At 31.8% G+C, this 25,491-nt stretch overlaps 1 protein-coding gene across 3 annotated transcripts in view; it reads left to right on the top strand.

Moving 5' to 3' along the window:
• The window catches only part of zgc:152904 (uncharacterized protein LOC767777 homolog), a 326,637-nt gene that overhangs the window by 239,871 nt on the left and 61,275 nt on the right, over positions 1 to 25,491 (top strand). For all 3 annotated transcript variants that reach the window (XM_051106297.1, XM_051106313.1, XM_051106304.1), the window contains exons 6-8: positions 4,045 to 4,162; positions 11,953 to 12,122; positions 17,191 to 17,336. In XM_051106297.1, the coding sequence (XP_050962254.1) occupies positions 4,045 to 4,162; positions 11,953 to 12,122; positions 17,191 to 17,336 (434 nt within the window). The remainder of the gene's footprint in view (positions 1 to 4,044; positions 4,163 to 11,952; positions 12,123 to 17,190; positions 17,337 to 25,491) is intronic.

A 25,491-nucleotide genomic window follows, 5' to 3' on the forward strand; every position in this document is an offset into this window, starting at 1 on the left:
ATCTTTATCATTGTTAATTGTGACATTTTTTTAAACATTTAAATTTTCCTTTTTTTATTTTTAAATTTAACTTTAACATTTTAACATTTTACTATTGTAAATGTAACATTTTTAACATATTTACTATTTTTAAATGTGGCTTTTTTAAAAAATTCAAATGTAACACTTTTTATGTTTTTATTGTAACATTTTAATTTAAATGTAACATTTTTACTATTTTTAATGTAACATTATTTTAAACAAGAAAAAAAAATGCAAACATGCACTTTATTATCACTCTTTTATATTTCATATTCATTGGAATAAATTAGACCGAAAACCAGTGAAGACACAATCAGAGCAGACTGACTGGTAAAGAAATACTAATGTTTTTAATTTTTAAATGTAACTTTGTTTTATTATTATTATTATTATTATTTTAACATTTTATTTTTAAATGAAATTTTAAAATTAAAATGTAACAGTTTTACTAATTTTAATGTAACATTTTTAAATGTAACATTTTTTAAACATTTTTACTACTTTTAATTGTGACAGTTTTCAATTGAAATGTAACATTTTTATCGTTTTTAATTGTAGCTTTTTAAAATGTAAATGTAACATATTTACTGTTTTTAATTGTAACGTTTTTAAAATTCAGCACTATCAAGTCCTGACGACGGCTCATTTTGCAGAACTAGGTAAATGAATGCGTTGAAAAGACAGGTGGCATTTCATGAAGCACTGGTGAAGATAATGTCACCGTTTACTTGAGAGTCACAGAAGCTATGTCAGTATGTTAAAATGTTTGTTTTTATGTTAATTGAAACATTGTCACAAATCTAGTCAGCAAATGAGTGTAAAGATGCTGAGTTGATAAACTATCACCCATTTTAGGTTAAACCTGAAAAGACTAGCATTTTAGTCTTAACTGGTGTCTGCAGACTGGTTTATGCTGGTTAACTGGGACTTTACCACCACAGACATTTCCCATCCAAAATCGAATAGATTTATATATATATATACCATCTGGACCATCCCAGCTGTCGTATATTGTGTTTTTTTTTTTTTTTTTGTTTTTTTCTGTATTGTGTTTTTGTTTGTTGTTAATTGTGACGTTTTAAACATTGAAATTTAACATTTTTTTTAAATTTTTTTATGTTTAATGTTAAAAACATTTTACCTTTTTTAAATTGTAACAGTTTTACATTATTATGTAAAATTACAATGTAACATTTTTACTGTTTTTAAATGTAATATTTTTACATTTAAATGTAACATTTTACCTTTTTTAATTCTAACAGTTTTACATTTTTATGTAAAATTACAATGTAACATTTTTACTGTTTTTAAATGTAATATTTTTACATTTAAATGTAACATTTTACCTTTTTTAATTCTAACAGTTTTACATTTTTATGTAAAATTGCAGTGTAACATTTTTAAAATGTTACACGTTGTAACGTTTTTAAAATTGAATGCACTGAAATGAATTTTATATTAATTGAAACATTTAGTCACAAATGTTAGTCATAGTCAGAAGAAAAATGAGTGCAAAGATGCTGATAAACTACACGTGGATTTGAGATGCAAAACACCCATTTTAGTTTAAAATTGAAAACACTAACATTTTAACTAAGAAATAGTTATTTTATAATAATATTTGCTAGTGTGTGTTTCTTTTAAGTATCCTGCAGATCTGTGTGCGTGGAAGCGTTTACGGCGATGATTAGCATGCAGACGTGTGTTAGCGCGCTCTTTCCGCGCCCTTAACCCTGACTTTCATCATCAGAGGAGCGGTTTGAACGCAGACGGGGGCGAATCGCCAACTTCTGTCTGCGTCTACTTCATCCTTTAAAAGGAAATGTCAGTGAGATAGAGGGTGTCTCATTTACGTCGTCCTTCGCTGATACGCATCACAGAAAAAAGCGACTCATTTCAGTCTCTTTGAACTCGGGCGAATTCTAACAGGGAGCGAATCACAGAGCGGCCAATAATGATTGTGCTGGACCGCGGCGGGCAGAGAGAGAGACATTGTTAGGGTCTGTTTGATTCTCTTAAAGCATCCTATCAGATGGATCTGACATCACACAAAGCTGTTTTGAATGTAAACACACGGCTGACACGAGTTTCATTACAAACCAGGGACAAAATAGAGAAGAAAACATCATTTGGAGAAACTTTACATAAGAACTGGAGCTTAAAGTAACTTTAGCAACAGCTGATTGATTGATAATTCAGTATTCACCCAAAGATCAATAATGAAACTGAAGACCGGAAACAGACTCTTGAGCAATGCATTGCGAGCTTGTGTTATTGTAGTACGTATTTATTTATTTATTTATTTATTACTTACTTACTTACTTAACTGTTTTAATATTGGTTCTTCAAAAGTATTCTATGTACTTGTTATATTTAGCTTGTGGTCTTCTAATACAGATTTAATATGCATTTTACTAAATCTCTAAGAAATATTAAATATTGTTTATTCCATATTGTTTAATATATTATTTATTATTTTGTGTGTATAGATAGATGGATAGATAAATGCATATTGTTATTTATTTATTTATATTTTTTATTTAATATTTTTACTGTTTTTAAATGCAACTTTTTAAAAACATTTAAAATTAACATTTTAACTATTTTTAATTCTAGCATTTTTTAAAAATTTAAACGTAACATTTTTTCATTTTTAAATGAAACTTATTAAAGTTTAAATTGAACATATTTTGCTATTTTAAATGTAACATTTCTATTTAACATTTTTTTTCTACTTTTTAATGTATTTTTAATTTAAATGTAACATTTTTATTGTTTTTAATTTGATCATTTTTTTATTTTAAATGTAACATTTTTTACTATTTCTAAATGTGTTTTTTTTTTTTTTAAATGTAACATTTTTACTGTTTTTAATTGTAACTGAATTTCTTCTAAACAGCCTCTATAATCTGTGGCCTAGAAGAACAATTCAAACTAGCCTCAAACAGATGGTTTTCTCTTTCTTTATTTATATAACATTTGTACTCTTTTTAAATGCAACATTTTTACTGTTTTTAATTGTAACTTTTTTTTTTTTTCATTTTTAAATGAAACTTATTAAAGTTTAAATCACACATTTTTGCTGTTTTAATTGTAACTTTTTATGTAACATTTTTACTACTTTTAAATGTATTTTTTTATTTAAATGTAAGATTTTAACTGTTTTTAATTGTAGCATTTTTTCAATTTAAACATTTTTACTATTTTAAGTGTAACGTTTCTTAATTTAACATGTTTACTATTTTTAAATGTAACACTTTTTAAAATTTAAATGTAACATTTTTACTGTTTTTAATTGTAACTGTATTTCTTTTAAACAGCCTCTATAATCTGTGGCCTTACTAGAAGAACAACGATCCAAACTAGCCTTAAACATATGGTTTTCTTTGTTTTGTTTTTTTGTTTGTTTATTTATTTATTACCTTTTTTAATATTGTTCTTCAACAGTATTCTATGTACTTGTATATATTTATATGTTTAACTTGTGGTCTTTTAGTACATATTTAGTATGCATTTTACTAAATATTAAGAAATATTAAATATTGTATTTTTTCCATATTATTTAATATATTATTTATTATTTTGTGTGTATAGATAGATAATTAAATACATATTGTTATTTATTTTAATTTTATTATTTGTATATTATATTATATTAAATATTTCTGCATTGTTTATTTTAATAGTAGTTTTATATATTATTATGTATAAATATTATTGTTTATTTAAACAATGTTTTTAGGTTATTTATTTAAATAGTATAAAGTGTATAAAAAAATGCAAACTTGCACTTCACTATCATCCTTCCTTTTTATATTTCATATGCATTTGAATAAATGAGAGAGAAAACCAGAGAAGACACAATTAGAGCAGACTGACTGGTGAAGATACTAATAGTGTTGGAGTTTGAATGTTAGATGATAGTGAGTCTAATCCAGGCATAACACATGCAAGCATCTGACTTCACCTGTATAGAAAGAGCCATGGAAACGTGTTAAACGTGCATATGTGGTTTCGTTTCAGTTCCTCCGGTTCTGTCAGTGCCGCAGCAGTCCTTCAACGCCACCGCCGACTACCAGGAGTCCGTGACGTTCACCTGCATCACGTCCGGCTCCCCTGACCCTCAGGTGACCTGGTACTGGTGGGTAACAGTAACGTCTGTCAAGAGACACTCTGAATGTTTCTGCTCGGTCCTAAAGATGAACGACAAACCCTGAAGATGCAGTGATGTGTGGCGCAGTATGTAGGCCGCTGGACATCACTGCTAGTATATAGGGCACAGTGTCCTCGATTCATCTGTTCTATCTGTATGCAAATGGCAGCGGCTCTGTGGCGTCGGGCCGTGAAGAGCCGATGTGTGCTTTGATCAGATGTTCAAAGCCTTCCATGATAACTGAGGTGAGGGACGGAAACGTTCAAACTCGGAGATCTTTCCATTGTGCGAGCGAGACGTCGAACGTGCCACGGGCTAAAATGTTTGCCAGCTGACCAGTGTGCATGGAAGCAGTAGATGCATGGCAGATTGTAATGTTTTGGCAAATTGTTGAGATCTAGAAAGTCTAGAGGAGATGCATGTGAAAATTCAGTCTCTGTTCTCCGTATAGTCTCATTGCTGTCTGGAGGTATAAGGTCTAGGGCTGTCAACTGATTAAAATGTGTGTTTTTTTATATATTAAAATCTAATTGCATGATGTGCGGATTAATTAATTGCAAATTAATCATACATCAGTTTTGAGAAATTAGCATCAAAAGATCATTTAATATCGTTAATTTAGTGTAAATTGCATTAAATGAGAAAAGCATTGAAGATGCATTACAAAACAACTTTATATGATATAAAAAGCCTTTTCATATATGCAATTTATAAATAAGTACATTAAGATTAAACATAGTAGGCATAATTCAACATAAAGAAATATTTTGATTTAACATTGCATACATAATTATCATAACTAGGTTTTAATTGGTGTTTAAAAATGTTATATTGAAATATGAAATTATTTTTAATGAAAGCTGTCAGTGATTAAAAACAAATACGAAAAGTTGATGTAGAAACAGTTTTCACTCAGAAATTGCTAGTAAATTTTGCATCACATTTTGAAAATTCTAAATTTCAACAAAAATTTCTACATAATGTAATTCTACATTTAGAGTAACACATTGAATTAAATGTAAAATTATGGAAAATTCAAAATTTAAAGTAACACATTGAATTAAACAAACATTTGAAAAAAAAAATTCTAAATTTAAATGTAAACATCTGGAAAATTCTACATTTAAAGTAACACAATGAGTTACATGTAAAAATAAAAAAAAATCAAAATTTAAATGTAAAAATTTGGAAAATTAAAAATTTAAACTAACACATTGAATTAAACGTAAAAAAAAATACATTTAAATGTCAAAATTTGGAAAATTTAAAATTTAAAGTAACATTGAATTAAACATAAAAATGTGGAAAATTCTGTTTAAAGTAACACATTGTATTAAATGTAAAAAAATATATAATTCTACATTTAAATGTAACATTTTTTAAAGTTCTAAATTTAAAGTAACACATTAAATTAAACAAAAAAAATTTGGAAAATTCTAAATTTAAAGTAACACATTGAATTTAAATTCTACTAAACGTCATGATCAATTTAATTAAACATTTAACAATTTAACGTTTCCTGTAAAACATACTCCAAAATCTTCAAAAAATAACTTTTATTAGTAATTGTTGAGATCAGTATTGGTAAAAATTAAAAAAATGTTGTAGTAACTCTGATGATTATTAACTTTTGAGTGTTTTTCAAAGTAAGTTGTAAAAAAGATGATTGGATTATGTTTTACAGGAAAATTATTTTAGTCTTTCTACTTCAAAAAAACAGTTTCTATGCCAGTTTTTTTACAGTGTACACTCAGTATTAAACTAAAACCACCAGTGGGTGGCAGCAATGAGTGAGTCATTGAATGATTCATTCAACCAATTTGTTCAAATGGTTTATTCATTCAGAAACGAATCAAGTGGCTGAATCACTGAATAATTAACTCACTCAATTAGTTCAGTAGCGTGGATTCATTCAGTAACCAATCACTGCTGTGTGTCGCTCAGAAAGGCACATTTGTGTCAGATTTTTATTTGCAAAACTGAGCAAAACAGCCAGTATTAACAATGTGTCTAAATGTAACACAATGGGTCATTCCAGCTGGAATCATCAAATTTTGGAAAAGTCCCCCACCTGACCTCCTCAGATTTGTCTGAAGAAAATCCATGTGATGGGTAATATGCCCAATAGATCATATACAAAATTTCAGATCTCTACTGTGCATACTTTTTTCACAAAAAAATTGTAAAAAAGTTTGTTTTTAGGCATCACAGTCTGAGTGACCATGTTCAGACTGAAATATCTCCAGAACTAGTTGTGCCAGGTCCATGAAATTTTCTGGGCTAAGAGTCCTAGTCCAGAACTGCATGAATTACAACTCACAGCATTGTTACTGAATTTACACCTGAATGCTGGCCCTCTACTTTTTTTTAAACTATTACTTTAAGGGTTTTCAGATGTCCATAGAAACCTCAATTTTCAATGTATAAGCATCAAACTTGGTAAATGGTCTGATATGTACCATGTCTTTCACATCCTTTGATATCAGACAATAGAGTCTGATGGATGTTGAGATATTAAGGTCCAAAAATGGAAAAAAAACTAATTCACACCAATGTTCAGAGCAATATTTCCCATGAATGACACCAGGTGTGAACATATAACTTGTTTTTTTGAAAGAGCATATTGTTATTGATAAAATATAAAAAAATTAGGATGGGGTTTTGCCTCATTTTTCTGTAATGATTTTTTTAAAACTCAGAGTTTCGTCACTGATCCTATCGTTCACTTTTGCTATTCAACTTGGTATGGGCATTTCAACAGAATTTATTAATGTTCCACTTATACAAAAAATACAAAATACAAATACAAATGAAAATGGATGTATTATTCACTGGACTGGGTGGAACATCAAGATTAGGTACTTATGTTGCATTCCATTGAATGTCGGTAGTCGGTGAATCCGAGTTAGTTCTCCCGATGTCCGTCGTAAATGCGTTCCATTGTAACAGTTGGCAAAAATATGGATGCCTATGGATAATTCCAACCGACTCGGTCTGCACCGAACTGGCACGAGTGTGTGTTTCGGACCCCCAACTTAAGTGGCCGTTCCATTGCACTTTCCCGAGGTGGAGGTCGGATTTCCCCGAGTCCCGAGCACAATGGAATGCTGCATTATAGCATTAATTTAGGCATATGAATTCAAAATAGCTGGTACTACAGTAGTTGTGAATGTCACACAACAATGATTTTTTAAAAAATTATTACGGAAAAATGAGGCAAAACTCCATCCCATTTGTTTTATATTTTATCAATAAGAACATGCTCTTTCAAAAAAACAAGTTTCATGTTCACACCTGGTGTCATTCATGGGAAATATTGCTCTGAACATTGGTGTAAATGAGTTTTTTTCAATTTTTGGACCTTAATATCTCAACATCCATCAGACTCTATTGTCTGATGTCAAAGGATGTGAAAGACATGGTACATATCAGACCATTTACCAAGTTTGGTGCTTATACATTGAAAATTGAGGTTTCTATGGACATCTGAAAACCCTTAAAGTAATAGTTTCAAAGAAAAGTAGAGGGCCAGCATTCAGGTGTAAATTCAGTAACAATGCTGTGACCATTTGATGATTCCAGCTGGAATGACCCCAATATTAACTTCTTGTTTATTGAACTGTTGTTTAAAATCAATGTCAAATTTGCTGGTGTGATATTGCTATTGTACTTTTCTAAATATAAGGGTTATATCTTCACCAGCGACTGCATCAGTGTACGATGATGGACAACTCTGAGCCAAATTATTGCCTTAAATCAACAGCTATAGTAAAGTCTTTTGTGTTTCTCATGGATGGGATTGAATGAGGGTGAAGGAGAAGGTCCGGAGGTCTTCAGTGGGAGTTTTACCATCTGAAACCATCAGACTGAAGCACAAAGTGCAGCACAATTACAATTTTCACCGATTTAGACCCGTGAAAGATTGACATGATCGTTTTCTAAATTGCTGAAATTAAAGCGTGTTAAATCGTAGGTATTTTTGCCGAACAAAGTTCTCTTTAATTCACTCCAACTTCAAAATTACAGTTATTTACAGCAGAGATGTTGAAGCGTGTTATATGAGTCATGTCACATGAGTTTGCCACTATGAAGATACTGTGTGGATTCACTAACTGATATTTAAACAAGATTTTTATATTCTGTTTAATTTAACAGACAGGCTCTTGCAGGTTTCCATTAATTATTATTAATTTGATTAATAAGCATCAAGGACGTACAAATATATGCGTTTTCCTCTTTTTTTTTTCTCCCCTCAAATCCATATATAGATTTGATAGATTTGTTTTAGTTAATGTTATTAATAAGAATCAATAAGTAATTCAGGATTCAGTGTGATAAACATCGATATAAAAAGCATTTTCATATAAACATATGTGATGTTTAATAAGATGTATATTTACATAATATATAAATAATAAGTGACATTCTAATTCAGTGCTATTTACATTGCTTTTTATGTAAATAGTTTTTAATATGTATATTTATTATTATTTATTTTTATGTTTGTCATATCATATTTTATATAGATTTCAAATTAGAAACATTTAATCCATGACATTACTAATATTATTTCATATTATATTTCATATTATTGTTAATATTTAGATTAATGAACGTTTTTTTAAAGCATTTTCATATAAATAAATGTGATGTTTATTAACCTTTATATTTATCACGTTTATATTACAATTTACAAATAAGTGCATTCAGTCTTGGTTGTGTTAATAAATAATTGACTGCATTTTCTAAAATTTAAAAAAAAGTTTATGTTGTGACCATAAAAGTGCATAATGTTATTAATTAGAATAATACACATCTATAAGTAATATTCTAATTTAATGCTATTTACGTTGATATTATAAAAAGCTTTTTTTATTTAAATCATTTTTAATATGTATATTTATTTTCATTTTTTATTATTTATTATATTATATTATTATTTATTATATCTAATTATGTTTAATGTATTTGTCATATCATGTTATATATATTATATATATATAGCAAATTAGAAACATCTAATTCATGACATTACTAATATTATTTATTATTTATGAATAATATTTTATATTATTGTAATTTTTTGGATAAATGAACATCAATACTGAACTGTTTTATAAAAAGCATTTTCGTGTATATATATATATATATATATATATACATATATGATGTTTAATAACATATCTATTTATCATATTTATATTGAAATGTAAATACGTGCATTTAAAAATTAAATATTAGCACTTGGTTATGTTAATAAATAACTCACTTCATTTTTTAAAAAAAAAAAAAATATATATATATATATATTATTTTAGAAAAAAAATATATAATAAGCATCAATAAGTAATATTCTAATTCAGTGCTATTTACATTGATATTATAATAAGCTTTTTATGTAAATAGTTTTTATTATTTATTTTTATGTATTTATCATATCATATTTTTTATATATTTCAAATTAGAAATATTTAATTCATGACATTACTAATATTATTTACTATTTATGAATTATATTTCATATTATTGTTAACATTTAGATGAATGAACATCAATACTGTATTGTGTTTATATGCACAAAGAGACAGATTTGTGAGGTTAATGTCTTTTTTCCTTCAGTTAATTATTGTCATTATTTCCGGCTGTTAATTAGTTATTATTAGCGTCTGTTCTGTATCTGTTTAAAGGAATAGTTCAGTCAGAAAGGAACGTTCTGTCATCATTTACTCTCCCTCGTGTCGATTTATGACTTCTTCATCTGTGCGACACAAAAGGAGATGTTGAGCAGATGTTCACGTTCACTTTCACTGAATAATGACTCTGAGTAACTCATGACAGAATTGTCATTTTCGATATTGCATATCATTCCTCTATGCTCAGTATGTATTGGTGAGGTCTTGCGTTTGCATGAGTTCCTGTGCTTCACGACTGCTTCGTTAGCTTGTTAGAGTTTAATTGGGTCCTGCGTGTTCCTTTGTTTTTCTGATGGCCCAGCGGCTAATTGTGTCTCTGAACAGAGACCTGCGTTCACTTCCCATAATTGTGGCCTTGTTATTGTGATTGAATTGTTAGCAACGTGAATCTTCATTTCTATAGATAGCACTGTTTCTGGACTTTTTGTAGCTCGGAAACTCTTAACAAGCAGGGTTATTTTAATTCATTATTTTATTCAGCAAAGATGCATTGAGTTTATAACATTAATAATGGTGCAAATGATTTTTGCAATAAATGTATGTGCCTTTGAACTTTCTATTCATCTGTGAATCCTGAAAAATAAAATGGATCACAGTTTCCACAAACATTGTGGGCAGCACAACTGTTTTCAACATTGCTAATAATCAGAAATGTTTGTTGAGCAGCAAATCAGCATATTAGAATGATTTCTGAAGAATCATGTGACACTGAAGACTGGAGTAATGATGCTGAAAATTCAGCTGCGCATCACAGAAATAAATTACAATTTAAAAGATATTCACATCGAAATAGTTGTTTTAAATTCTAATAATATTTACTATTTTTTTCCTGTATTTTTGATCAAATAAATAAGGCTTTCTGAGCAGAAGAGTATACTTTCAAAAACGTTAAAAAATCTTACCAGCCTCAATTTTTTTTATCCAATCCTGATGTGTTCTTGACCACAATATTTACTATATTAGACATATGATATTACATATATATATAAATAGATAGATAGATAGATATAGATATAGATATATAATGCACATTTCTAAATTGCAATATATAACTGCATTCCTTTAAGCGAAAATAAATCATGCACATTATATAGATTACTTTGTTGTTACTATAAATTTGTTGTTACTATAAAATTGCTCACATTGTATCATGATATAAGATGTTAGATTTTTCCCTTAATAGTCTTTATAAAACTAACATCGCAATTAGAAAGAAGTGCGTTAAAGTGCATTAAAATATAGAATATTGTTTAAAAAAATCTGTCAACCATAATTCAGCAATACAGTCAGTTTGTGAATACTGACATATATTAAATTGTAATTATATAATTAACAATGATATTTAATTATTAATAATTAATTATATTAAAAATATTTATTAATCAATAAAATAATAATAAAAACAACAACAATAATAATGATGATAATAATAATAATAAATATTAATATTATTGTCAATGTGGTATATTTACAAAAACTGGAAATAAAGTAAAAAATAATGATGAAATATATAGAAATATGAAAATAATTGTTCAGGGTCTGACAAATATTTATGGGAAATAAATAGCATTGATACAAGGGCTTTTAATAAATATATATATATATATATATTTTTTTTTTAATTACAAATTTTACTTCAGAAAATAAAAAGACATGTCTTAATATAAATAAGTTTAAGTTGAAGCACTAAAAATGCTAACTGGAAACAAATGATAACTAAAACTGAAATAAACAAAAAAAAAAAAAAGAACTAAAATGAAAATTAATAATTCAAAAATAAAAGTGAAATAATTATTGTAATAAAAAAATAAATTACTAAATTGTGTAATATATTAAAAAGAATTCAGTGCATTTTTGAAAATAAGCTAAAATTAAATGTATATAGTGTAAAATTATTCCTGTCATTATATAAGATGTTTGTATGCAGTCATGTAGAATTTGCTAATTAATTACCACATGGATAAATTGACTTTTTCCCCAAAATTAATTTCCACACAATAATTGAACAGGGATGTTCATCACATTCTGTAGGCTGTAGAGTGTTTTCAGCTGTCAATCATCTCATCCGATGGTTTGTGTCCACAGGAAGGGTCACGTGATCGAGCGATCGGAGCAGTACGTGTTGAACGCGCTGGACGGAGGCAAAAGCACGCTGACGGTCAAAAACATCCGGCAGGGGGACGGCGGGCCGTACACGTGCCGCGCCAGCAACAAGGCCGGGAGCTCCGAGAGCCAGCTCTTCCTCAAAGTGTTCGGTGAGGAAACGTTGGCGTCTTTTGTACGTTTGATTGATTTTCCCGAGATGTTTTGTTGTGGCGTCTCAGAAGATGTCTTTCCTCACGGCGGCGGAACGGACGATTCTTCTTTTCTTTTTCCATTTAGTTGCTTTCCACTCAGATTCTCTTGAAGAAAATGAAGCGATGCGTCTTCGACGCGCAGGCGGCGCAGTAAATGTGCCGCTCTCTCCAATTTCATTTCAGAGAAATGAAAGACCGTTCAATTATCGTGAAAAACTACAGCAGGTTCTTTATGGGACCCGCATTCAGTTTCTGATTTCATGAAGCTGCTGTGCATATTTACAAACTGATTATTGTGATTGGGCCTCCTGTCTGTCGTATGGAAATGTATGGAGATTTATTCTCCGCCGTCACGATCCTCCAGACGCTCGTTCTTCAGACGCGCGTTTATATGATGCTCGTATTGGACGGGAATTTTGTTGTGTAAAAGGTGGAGCGGGAACACGGTTGTAACCTTGTGACGTTTATAGCGCTTTCACGTTCAGTCGCGGGAATGAGACAAACCACATAACAAAACACAAACAGATGAAGAGGATAAAGATGTCGGACACTGCTGGATGTTTGTGTTTTACACCTCAAAAACCTGATTGAAACACAGATTTAGGAAACCCTAAATAATATCCACATATATGTAGGGAACACTTCAATAACAATGGAAATAAAAATATAGTTTAAAATATAGAATTATTTTAATATTGGTTAAAAAATAGACAACCTGTCAATCATAATTCAGCATTACAGTCAGTTTATAAATGCTGAAATATATTAAATTGTAATTGTATTGTATAATTAATAATTATATTTAATTTTATATGTTTATATATTCATTTATATATTATATGTATTAAATGATTAAATGTTGATCAATACAAACTGAAGTTGGCTTGAGAAAGCTAAAACAGCAAGTTTAAAAAGTTTTCGAAGCTAGAAGATTGAGGGTTTTCAGTTTGAAGTAGTTTGACGTTTAAAGTAGTTCTAAATACATTTTGCTAGCATGATTAGCATATTATTAGCATGTTGCTAGCATGATTTTATCATGATTAGCATGTTGCTAACATGTTGCTACCATTACTCTAGCATGATTAGCAGGTTACTACCATGTTACTAGCACATTGCTAGCATGTTTCTAGCATTATTAATGTTACTAACATGTTGTTAACATGTTCCTAGCATGATTAGCAAGTTACTAGCATTTTATTAGCATGTTGCTAGCATGATTTTATCATGAATAGCATGTTGCTAACATGATGTTAACATGATTAGCCAGTTACTAGCATGTTGCTAGCATGATTCTAACATAATTAGTATGATGTTAGCATGATTGTAGCATGATTAGCATGTTACTATAATATTGTTAACATGATTCTAGCTTTGTTAGCATGTTACTTGCATGTTGTTAACATTATTTGCAAGTTACTAGCACTTGCTAGCATGTTTTTAGCATGATTAACAAGTTACTAGCATTTTATTAGCATGTTGCTAGCATGATTAGCATATTATTAGCATGATGCTAGCATGATTTTATCATGAATAGCATGTTACTAACATGATGTTAACATGATTAGCATCTTGTTAGCATGATTTTAACATGATTAGCCAGTTACTAGCATGTTGCTAGCATGATTCTAGCATAATTAGTATGATGTTAGCATGATTAGCATGTTACTATAATATTGTTGGCATGATTCTAGCTTTGTTAGCATGTTACTTGCATGTTGTTAGCATTATTTGCAAGTTACTAGCACTTGCTAGCATGTTTCTAGCATGATTAACAAGTTACTAGCATTTTATTAGCATGTTGCTAGCATGATTTTATCATGAATAGCATGTTACTAACATGATAACATGATTAGCATCGTGTAAGCGTGATTTTAACATGATTAGCCAGTTACTAGCATGTTGCTAGCATGTTTCTAACATAATTAGTATGATGTTAGCATGATTAGCATGTTACTATAATATTGTTACCATGATTCTAGCTTTGCTAGCATGTTACTTGCATGTTGTTAGCATGATTTGCAAGTTACTAGCACCTTGCTAGCATGTTTCTAGCATAATTAGCATGTTACTAACATGATGTTAGCATGATTTTAACATGATTAGCCAGTTACTAGCACCTTGCTAGCATGTTTCTAGCATAATTAGCATGTTACTAACATGATGTTAGCATGATTTTAACATGATTAGCCAGTTACTAGCATGTTGCTAGCATGATTCTGGCATGATTAGCATGATTCGAACTTAATCAGCATGTTACTAGCATGTTGTTAACATGATTTGTTAATTACTAGCACATTGCAAGCATGTTTCTTGCATGATTAGCATGTTACTAACATGTTAACATGATTCTAACATGATTAGCATGTTACTAGCATGTTGTTAGCGTGATTAGCAGTTAGTTTTAATAATTGTTATTTTATGATAATACATTGTAGTTTTAAATGATGTGTAATTACGATTTGATAAATCTCAGTATTTATAAACTGACTGGGTGTAGTCGGTCAAGATGGTTACTAGGGTGTGTTTTTACAGTTGCTCAGAACACCTTAGCAACGCTCCGGCAACCTCTTCTTCACACGCAAGCGGCAGCGTCTTTTCGTCAGCGGTGCACGGTTGACGTTTCCTGGAGTGTTTCCCGCCCGGCGCGTCTCCAGCGATGTGTTTGTCTTTGCTGGAGCGTGTGTGTGTACGAAGCTCTCGCTCTCCGCAGCCTCTGGGCGTTTCTGCCGCGTCTCCCGCTACAAATAACTCCTTGATCTCTGCAGACGCTGTTCAAAGAGCCGCGCCGTGAAGAGCTGTTTCTGCTGGGTTTCATTCACTCCAGCATGGATTTATTCAGCGGCGCTCTGTGCGAGAGCAGGAACGGCTGTTATGCATGAAACTTGTTTGCCCTCGACTCCGCTGCTGTTCAGGGGAAAACTAAGAAACATACATAGAGCAGCTTATCTGTGAGACACACACACTCACACACACTTCTAACAGGGTTTATCGGTGAATTCAGCCTAAAACAAGACCTTCCTGATGTGAGCGTGTGTCGCTAAAGATACTCTTCAGCTGAGAGGGAGTTCGTGCACCTACAGGAAAGACATTCAGAGCGTAAAGATTTTTTTATATATATATAAAGAAAATGAAAAATGAGAAAAAATGATTGAAAGTAAATCAAGTATTTTTTTTTTTTTTTTTTGTAATTCAAAGAAAAAATTGCATAAGGAAAATTTAAGTCTTTAAGGGGAAAACATTTTCCCCTTAATTTTATTATTATTATTATTATTATTATTATTAACAAAATATTTTGCATGAAGTAAATCAATTTAGATATATATATATATTTAGTTTTTATTGATAGAAAAAAAACATAAAGAAAATTAAGGTGTATTATAAATTGGGGGAAACATTTTTTGTAATGAACATTAAGGTTTATTGTAGATTGGGGAAAAATGGTTTGCATAAAAGTAAGGTTTTTATTATAATAACCTGAGGAGAAACATTTTTTATAATGAAAATATGTAGTATTTTGGGGGGGGGGGGTTATTGCTAGAAATAATAAAAACAAATACATAAAGAAAGATTTAAATGATTTAAGGTTTAAATGGGATTAAATTATTATTTTTTTTTAATAATGAAAATTAAGTTTTATTGTAAATTTTGAAAGAATTTTTTTGCATATTATAATAAATTGAGGGGAAAACATTTTTCATAAAGAAAATATTTTATTATTATTATTATTATTATTAAGAAAAAAGATTTTGCATGTAAATCAATTTTTTGTTTGTTTGTTTGTTTGTTTTGTTTTTACTGTTAGAAATCGGAAAACAAATGCATAAAGAAAGATTTTTATCATTATAATTTGTTTTTAAAAAAGCATAAAGAAAATTAAGTTGTTATAAATTGGGGGAAATGTTTTTTTGTAATGAAAATGATGTTTTATTGTAGATTTGAAAAAAATGGTTTGCATAAAAGTAAGGTTTTTATTATAATAAATTGGTTGGAAAACATTTTTCATGAAGAAAATAATGTTTTTATTAAAAAAAACAAAGATATATTTTGCATAAGGAAAATAAAGGTTTTTATTATAATCAATTGGTTGGAAAATATTTTTCATAAAGAAAATATGTATTATTATCATTGTAATTTGTTAAAAAAACAAAAATATATTTTTGCATAAAGAAAATTAAGGTTTTTATTTTAAATTGGAATTAAAGGATTTTTTCAAATAATGAAAATTAAGTTTTATTGTACATTTTAAAAGAAATAGTTTGCATAAAATTAAGGTTTTTATTGTAATAAATTGAGGTAAAATATTATTATTATTATTATTATTATTATTATTAAATTGTTTTAATTTGTGGGTAAAAAGTTTTTATTGTTAGAAATCGAAAAACAAATGCATGGTTTTTATCATAATTTGTAAAAAAAAAAAAAAAAAAAAAAAAAAAAAAAAAAGGAAAATAAAAAGATTTTGTGTTAAGAAAATTAAGGTTTTATTATAAATTGGGGGTAAATGATAATAATGAATAATGATGATAATGAAAATGAAGTTTTATTGTAATTGTATTGTTGTTATAAATAGAAAAAAATGTCCAATGTCCAAATGTCTTTAATTCTGTTCAGTTCTTTGCAATTCTCATTATTTGCAACAATTGTTATATATACAATTGCAGTAGACAGACAGATAAATGTACGCTAGTACCAAAACTGTAAAATTTGACTTCTGTTTCTGACACGGTGAATCACAGCATTCAACTACAAAAAGAGACGTGAAATAAATAAATCATAAATATAATTTATTGCATGCTTAAACCATACTTCACTTATATAAGTTCTTGTTTTGTTCTTTTATTTCTAAAATGAGAAGGATAAATGGAGTGTGTTTAAGTGTGTGTGATGTCCTCTACAGACAGAACATTGTGTTTAGTGCAAATTGAGATGTAATTTACAGCAATTACTCTAAAATAAGCCCACAGAAATGTCTGCAGTGACTCAAAGCTGTTCTCTGAACTTCCTGTGCGTCCGTCTGTCTGTTCAGTCCAGCCGCACATCACTCAGCTGAGGAACGTGACGGCGGTGGAGGGAAGCGCTGCTATGATCTCCTGTACGGCGGAAGGAGAACCGCTGCCCGAGATCTCGTGGAGGAGAGCCAGTGACGGACAGACGTTCACAGACGGAGATAAGGTGAATTGAATAACACACTGATCTGATGCAACTCACACTAAAACTGAAGATCTCTCAGCAGTCACTCACGTTTGGAACAACATTAGAGTAAGTGAGCAAATAATAACTGAGTTTGCGTTTTTTAAAGGGATAGTTCGTTTAAAAATAATTGTATTATTTATTAAATAATTTTCAAAATAATTTTGCTGTTTATTCACTCACCTCAGGCCATCCGAGATTCAGGTTTTTAGCTGAAATCGTGGTCATTGGTGAGTCATAAAATGCAAGTCAACGGTTGCCGTCACTTTAAGAGTCAAAAAAGTAAATACAGATAACACAAAATTAATACCAGCAGCTCCTGACAGTATACTGAGGTGTTATGAAGCAAAACGCTCAGTTTGTGCAAAAAACCAAACATTATTTTCAACATTATTATCCAAAGCCGGAGGCAAATGGTTCAGTTTGCGAATGAATCATTCTTTTGAACCGATTCTTTTTAGTGAACTGAATGAACCGGCTCATCAAATCGGATTGAAGTGTTTGAAACAGTTTGTGGCTGCAAGTTACTCAATCAAAACTCACTTTCAGACGCCTGACAGTCACTCCGACTGAAATGAGCCGAAATACTGCCATTTATCTGATCCTGTGATAAAGGAACTGATTCAGCGCTCCATTTACTCCAACACTCACTGAACCGAGGAAACTGTTTGACTCTGACCAAAGAGCCGCAGATATACGTATGTGTGAACCAAACACTTAAATGAAGGGGAGAAATTAACGTTTTTATAGTTTCTAGTGGTTTATGTAAACTGCTGAGCTGATGAAGACTCACTTTATATCCTTTAGACAATAAAAACATCCATGTCTCACATCATTATAGTTGCATTAATACTCTATGCGTACTTTTCTTTTTAGGAGCACAGTTAAAATTTTACGAGCACCTTCTAATCAATAATCACAAAATCTGATCAAAAATTAACCTTCCCATTACGAGGTGATATTTGACTTTTTTTAATTGATTTATTTATTTATTTATTTTTTAATTTCTAGTTAAAACAAATAGAATAAGAATAAGTTACTAATCAAATGAAATCAGTATTAACAAAATTAATTTGTACTAAAGAGGTGGCACAGAAGAACACAAAAGTGGCTTGTTAGTGTATTTTCATGTTTAATGAGGCTTGGAGGTGACATGGTGACATTTTATCTAACATTTTGAATATAGAAATATTAAATGATTTAAATAACTGAAAAGTAAAACTGAAACTAAAACTGCCAGTAGGTGGCAGCAAGTCACTGATTTAATTACTGAATTATTCATTCATTTGATTCTTTCAAATGGCTGATTCATTCAGGAATAAAGCAAGTGACTGTCTTTATGAATCTTTATGAAATTGAATTGACACATTAGATTTGTTTAAAAACGCATGTTCATGTCTTTCTGTCTTCAGTCGCAAAGAAATTATGGAAACATTTCAGGGTTTTTCTTCATATAATGGACTTCATTGGTGCCCCGATTTTGAACTTCCAAAATGTAGTTTAAATGCGGCTTCAAAGGGCTCTTCTAGCGAAACGATCTTTTCTAGTGAAATGATCAGTCATTTTTTTTCAGAAAATAAAAATTTGTTTACTTTTTAAATACAAACGCTATTTACAAACAAAAAGGTACAACGATGTCGGATGATTCTGAAGTTGTAGGAGAAAATAAGATGGAGTTTTTGGCCATACTCTACCTTTTTGAGCTGGAGTACACAGAAGATGAACTTAGACGTGATTCGTAGTAGTGATGGGAAGTTCGGATCATTTTACCGACTCGGACCTTTGAGTCTCGTTCAGCAAAATAAACAAATCTTTTTTTGAGTCATTTCATTCATTTTAGCAAAATATAATTAAAATGTTACGTGTTACTTCTCTAACACATCTACTGCTTACACAAACGAAACGAGACAAAACTATAATGCTATAAGAAACAGAAATGATTCATTCTTGGTTTACCTGGGTCTACCAAGTTTTCGGGTTTGAGTCGTTCGTTCATCACGTGACAGTCCCATAAGATGAGCGAATGACTCGAAAAACCCGAAGACTCGAAACAGGTGAACTAATTCCAGTACAGAACCTAATAGGATGTTGCGCATGCGCGATTGAACGAATCACTCCCCCGAGACGACTCGTTCTTCCCGAGTCACATTGAAGATTCCTTCACTAATTCAACCCGTCACTAATTCATAGCATCGTGAATGTGCATCCCAGAGCCTGTGCTACACAAGCTTTTGTGTTTAAAAAGTACACAAATTTTTATTTTTCGAAAAAGAAAAAAAAGATCATTTCGCTAGGTAAGACCCTTCCTCGGCTGGAATTGTTTAGATTTAACCTACATTTTGGAAGTTCAAAATCGGGGCACCAATGAAGTCCATTATATGAAGAAAAATCCTGAAATGTTTTCCTCAAAAACCATAATTTCTTCACGACTGAAGACAGAAGGACATCTTGAACATCTTGAATGACAAGGGGGTGAGTAAATTATTTGTGAATTGTTGTTCTGGAAGTGGACTTCTCCTTTAATATTAACTTCTTGTTTATTGAACTGGTGTATTAAATCAATATCTCTTATTTACACTCTCTCTACACTTTGTTTATGAAAGGATTCATCAGATATGTCTGTGATACATTACTCAACTCTTCATGCATTTTTGACTGTCAAAGTGCCTGTAGCCATTGACTTGGATTGTATGAATCACAGTGGAGCACGGTAGTGCAGAAAAAAGTCACCTATATGTTGGATGGCCTGAGAGGAAGAAAATGAACAGCAAATTTAAATTTTTGGGTGAACGATCCCATCTCACCTGCAGTGTTGATGCGGTACAGTGATCATGTAGCTCTTCCTGTTCCATAATCATTAGCACAGGCAGCATTTCTAATGATTTCATCATTACAGGACTCGGGGACATGACAGCTCCTCAAAGTCTTGTTCAGCGTCGTGTAGATAATCACTCGTGTTTAGTCGTCTGTGTCGGCCACACCTCCCGTTTCCACTCATTTCCCTCCAGCAGAACAGCATCCTGAGCATCATGTAGCAGCGCTGATGATGGACAAACTGTACAGCAGGAGTCTGAGACGCATGAGAAACTCCAGAATTTCTGTCTATCTATCTATCTATCCGTCTATCTATATGTCTGTCTGTCTGTCTGTCTTGCAGTCCATTTGCTCGTCTGTCATCCTCTGTTCTCTGTCAGTGTGCTGTGGTTGTGTCGTCTCACGGAGATCTCAGTAGCATATCAAACAGTCAGGAAGCATCTGCCCAAGGCGAGATGGTGTCAGACACACACGCACACACACACACACACTGATAGAGACAGTGTGTATCTGAGGTTTTTACTCACTGATCAGTTTCTGGTATCTGCTTACAGGCCAGCTCTCCAATATAATTTGTATTTGGAGGTCATAACACCACCGAATGAGAAATATGATTCCGGCAGCTGATTTTATTAGTTGTTTATTGCATTCATTCAGTCGGAAAGGTGGTTTTTCACAATGCGTTGTTGTTTTTATGCAGGGATGTCTGTGACAGATTCTGTAGTTAAGTTGGCTTGGGAAAGCCAACTTACTGAAATTGTATTTAAACTTATTATTATTCTTCTTCTTATTTTTCTTAACGCAATTTTTTTGGACACCTACTCCTCCTAGACCGTTCAAGCTACATACTCCAAACTCGGGTCAGATCTTCATACTGTTCTGACTTAGTGTGCTATATCTTTTCAGACTGGTTTGAGTTACGGTTTTCTTAAAAATTAATATTAAAAATCATAAAAAGTCCCATAGACTTTCATTGACCAAAAGTCCATGTCTGTTTGAACTATGTTTAATGTAAACTGCTAGAAGCCATTGATACTCAATTAATCTTTAAGATATCTATGTTCTTTCTAACTAATAACTAATCTATCTATCTATCTATCTATCTATCTATCTATCTATCTATCTATCTATCTATCTATCTATCTATCTATCTATCTATCTATCATCTAAACTTATCTATCTATCTATCTATCTATCTATCTATCTATCTATCTATCTATCTATCTATCTATCTATCTATCTATCTATCTATCTATCTATCTATCTATCTATCTATCTATCTATCTATCTATCTATCTATCATCTAACCTTATCTATCTATCTATCTATCTATCTATCTATCTATCTATCTATCTATCTATCTATCTATCTATCTATCTATCTATCTATCTATCTATCTATCTATCTATCTATCATCTAAACTTATCTATCTATCTATCTCTATCTATCTATCTATCTATCTATCTATCTATCTATCTATCTATCTATCTATCTATCATCTAAACTTATCTATCTATCATCTAACTTATCTATCTATCTATCTATCTATCTATCTAGAAACATGCTAGCGACATGTTAATCATGTTAGAAACATGCTAGCGACATGCTAGTAATGCTAAAAAACATGCTAGCGACATGCTAGTAATGCTAAAAAACATGCTAGCGACATGCTAATCATGTTAGAAACATGCTAGCGACATGCTAGTAATGCTAAAAACATGTTAGCGACATGCTAATCATGCTAGAAACATGCTAGCGACATGCTAGTCATGTTAGAAACATGCTAGCGACATGCTAATCACGTTAGAAACATGCTAGTGACATGCTAGTCATGCTAGAAAAATGCTAGCAACTTTGCTAATCATGCTAGAAACATGCTAGTGACATGCTAATCATGCTAGAAACATGCTAGCGACATGCTAGCGACATGCTAATCATGTTAGAAACATGCTAGCGACATGCTAGTCATGCTAGAAACATGCTAGCAACTTTGCTAATCATGCTAGCAACATGCTAGTGACATGCTAATCATGCTAGAAACATGCTAGCGACATGCTAGTCATGCTAGAGACATGCTAGCGACATGCTAATCATGTTAGAAACATGCTAGCGACATGCTAATCATGCTAAAAACATGCTAGCGACATGCTAATCATGCTAGAAACATGCTAGCGACATGCTAATCATGTTAGAAACATGCTAGCAACATTTGCTAATCATGCTAGAAACATGCTAGCACATGCTAATCATGCTAGAAACATGCTAGACATGCATGCTAGCGACATGCTAGTAATGCTAATCATGTTAAAAACATGCTAGCGACATGCTAATCATGCTAGAAACATGCTAGCGACATGCTAATCATGCTAGAAACATGCTAGCGACATGCTAATCATGCTAGAAACATGCTAGCGACATGCTAATCATGCTAGAAACATGCTAATCATGTTAGAAACATGCTAGCGACATGCTAATCATGTTAGAATGCATCATGTTAGAAACATGCTAATCTAATCACACTTAGAAACATGCTAGTGACATGCTAGTCATGCTAGAAACATGCCAGCAACTTTGCTAATCATGTTAGAAACATGCTAGCAACTTTGCTAATCATGTTAGAAACATGCTAGCAACTTTGCTAATCATGATAGCACCATGCTAGTGACATGCTAATCATGATCGAAACATGCTATCGACATGCTAGTCATGCTAGAGACATGCTAGCGACATGCTAATCATGTTAGAAACATGCTAGCAACTTTGCTAATCATGCTAGAAACATGCTAGCGACATGCTAATCATGTTAGAAACATGCTAACGACATGCTAATCATGTTAGAAACATGCTAGTGACATGCTAGTCATGCTAGAAACATGCTAGCAACTTTGCTAATCATGTTAGAAACATGCTAGCAACTTTGCTAATCATGCTAGGAACATGCTAACGACATGCTAATCATGTTAGAAACATGCTAGTGAAATGCTAGTCATGCTAGAAACATGCTAGCAACATGCTAGTAACTTGGTAATAATGTTAGAATCCTCTATCTATCTTTCCGTCGATTGACAATCTGACCAATACTATCTATCTATTTATCTGACAGACTACATTCAAACTTTAAAACTTCTAAATATATCAGACTGAAAACCATCCAAACTTAAAACTTCTTAAACTATTTAAACTTTTCAAACTTCTTAACTTTTCAAACTTTTCAAACTTTTTAAACTTTTCAAACTTTTCAACTTTTTAAACTTTTCAAACTTTTCAAACTTTTCAAACTTTTTAAAGTTTGTCTTGACAAACTTTTTTATCTAGTTTATATTCATGTGTTTGTGTTCACACGCACCATTGGTTGTGTATGTGTGTTTTGACTTAAAAATTCGTGCTGTGTTGTTTTCCCTACGAAACTCCTTAAACTCCCTAGCAACTGCTTAGCAATACACTATAAAAACCATTCATGACACCCCGATATAGATACAATATAGTTTTCACCTTGGAGACATCTAGAACACCCTGGCAACACCCTAGCAACTCCCTAGCAACTCCCTAGCAACTCCCTAGCAACTACTCAGAACATCTTAGTAAATATATAGATATGCCCTAGCAAACACCTTAGCAACAGCTTGATAGCCACACATGAAAAACTCTATAACACTCTAGAAAACATAGTAACACCCTAGCAACTATTCAGAACACCTTAGTAACTATTCAGAACACCTTAGTAACCCTGTTAGACACCTAAATCACTATAGCAACCACATAGCAACTATTCAGGGCACCTTAGTAATTATAGAGCTACTGTAATCCCTAGCAAATACCTAAAATACCCTAGCAACCCCTTAGCAACACACTATAAAAACACTTATAACATTTTAGCAAAGACATAGCAATACCCTAACAACTATTCAGAACTCCTTAGTAACCATGTAGATATGCCCTTGGAGACACCTAGAACACCCTAGAAAGTGCTTAGCAACACACTATAAAAAAACACTCGTAACACCCCGGCAACCATGTAGATATTCCCTTGCAGACACCTGTCAGACCCTAGCATCTACCTAGCAACACCCTAGCAACTATTCAGAAAACTTTAGTAATTGTAGAGCTACTGTATGCCCTAGCAAACACCTAGCAACCCCTTAGCAACACACTATGTAGACACTTTTCACATTTTAGCTAACTTGTAGCAACACCCTAACAACTATTTAGAACACCTTAGTAACCATATAGAAATCCCCTTGCAGACATTTAGAACACCCTAGCAACCACTTAGCAACACACTATAAAAACACTCATAACACCCTAGCAACCATATAGATATTCCCTTGCAGACACCTAGAAGACCCTAGCATCCACCTAACAACACCCTAGCAACTATTCAGGACACCTTAGTAGTTATAGAGCTACTGTATGCCCTAGCAAACACCCAAAATACCCTAGCAACCCCTTAGAAACACACTATTAAAAAACATAACATTTTAGCTAACACGTAGCAACACCCTAACAACTATTCAGAACACCTTAGTAACCATGTAGATATGCCTCTGCAGACACCTAGAACACCCTAGCAACTGCTTAGCAACACACTATAAAAAACATAACACCCTAGCAACCATATAGATACCCTCTTGCAGACCTTACCTAGAACACCTTAGCAACTGCTTAGCAACACCCTAGCAACTATTCAGAACACCTTAGTAACCATATAGAAATCCCCTTGCAGACATCTAGAACACACTAGCAACCACTTAGCAACACACTGTAAAAACTACTCATAATACCCTAGCAATCATATAGATATTCCATTGAAGACACCTAGAACATATCCCCTGGTAGAACACCCTAACATTTGCACAGCAACATACTATAAAAACACTCATAACACCCTAGCAACCATATAAATATCTCTTTGCAGACACCTAGAACATCCTGGCAACTGCTTAACAGCACACAATAAAAACACTCATAATACCCTAGCAACCATAAAGATATCCCTTTGCAGACATGCAGACACCTAGTACACCCTAGTAACCACCTAACAACACCCTAGCAACTATTCAGAACACCATATAGATATCCCCTGGTAGAACACCCTAACATTTCCAGAGCAACACAATATAAAAACAATCACAACACCCTAGCAACACCCTAAAATGCCTTAGTAACCATATAAACTTTTCCTGGCCAACATCAACAAAGGACCACATAGCACTACAATGAAGTCCACTCATAACACCCTAGCAACTTCATAGCAACCACCCATGACACACAGTCATATTTTCTTCAGTAATCATGTTTAGTGCGTTTACACGTTTGCGTCATG

This window comes from Labeo rohita, chromosome 1 (assembly GCF_022985175.1).
Source record: "Labeo rohita strain BAU-BD-2019 chromosome 1, IGBB_LRoh.1.0, whole genome shotgun sequence".
NCBI lineage: Eukaryota > Metazoa > Chordata > Actinopteri > Cypriniformes > Cyprinidae > Labeo > Labeo rohita.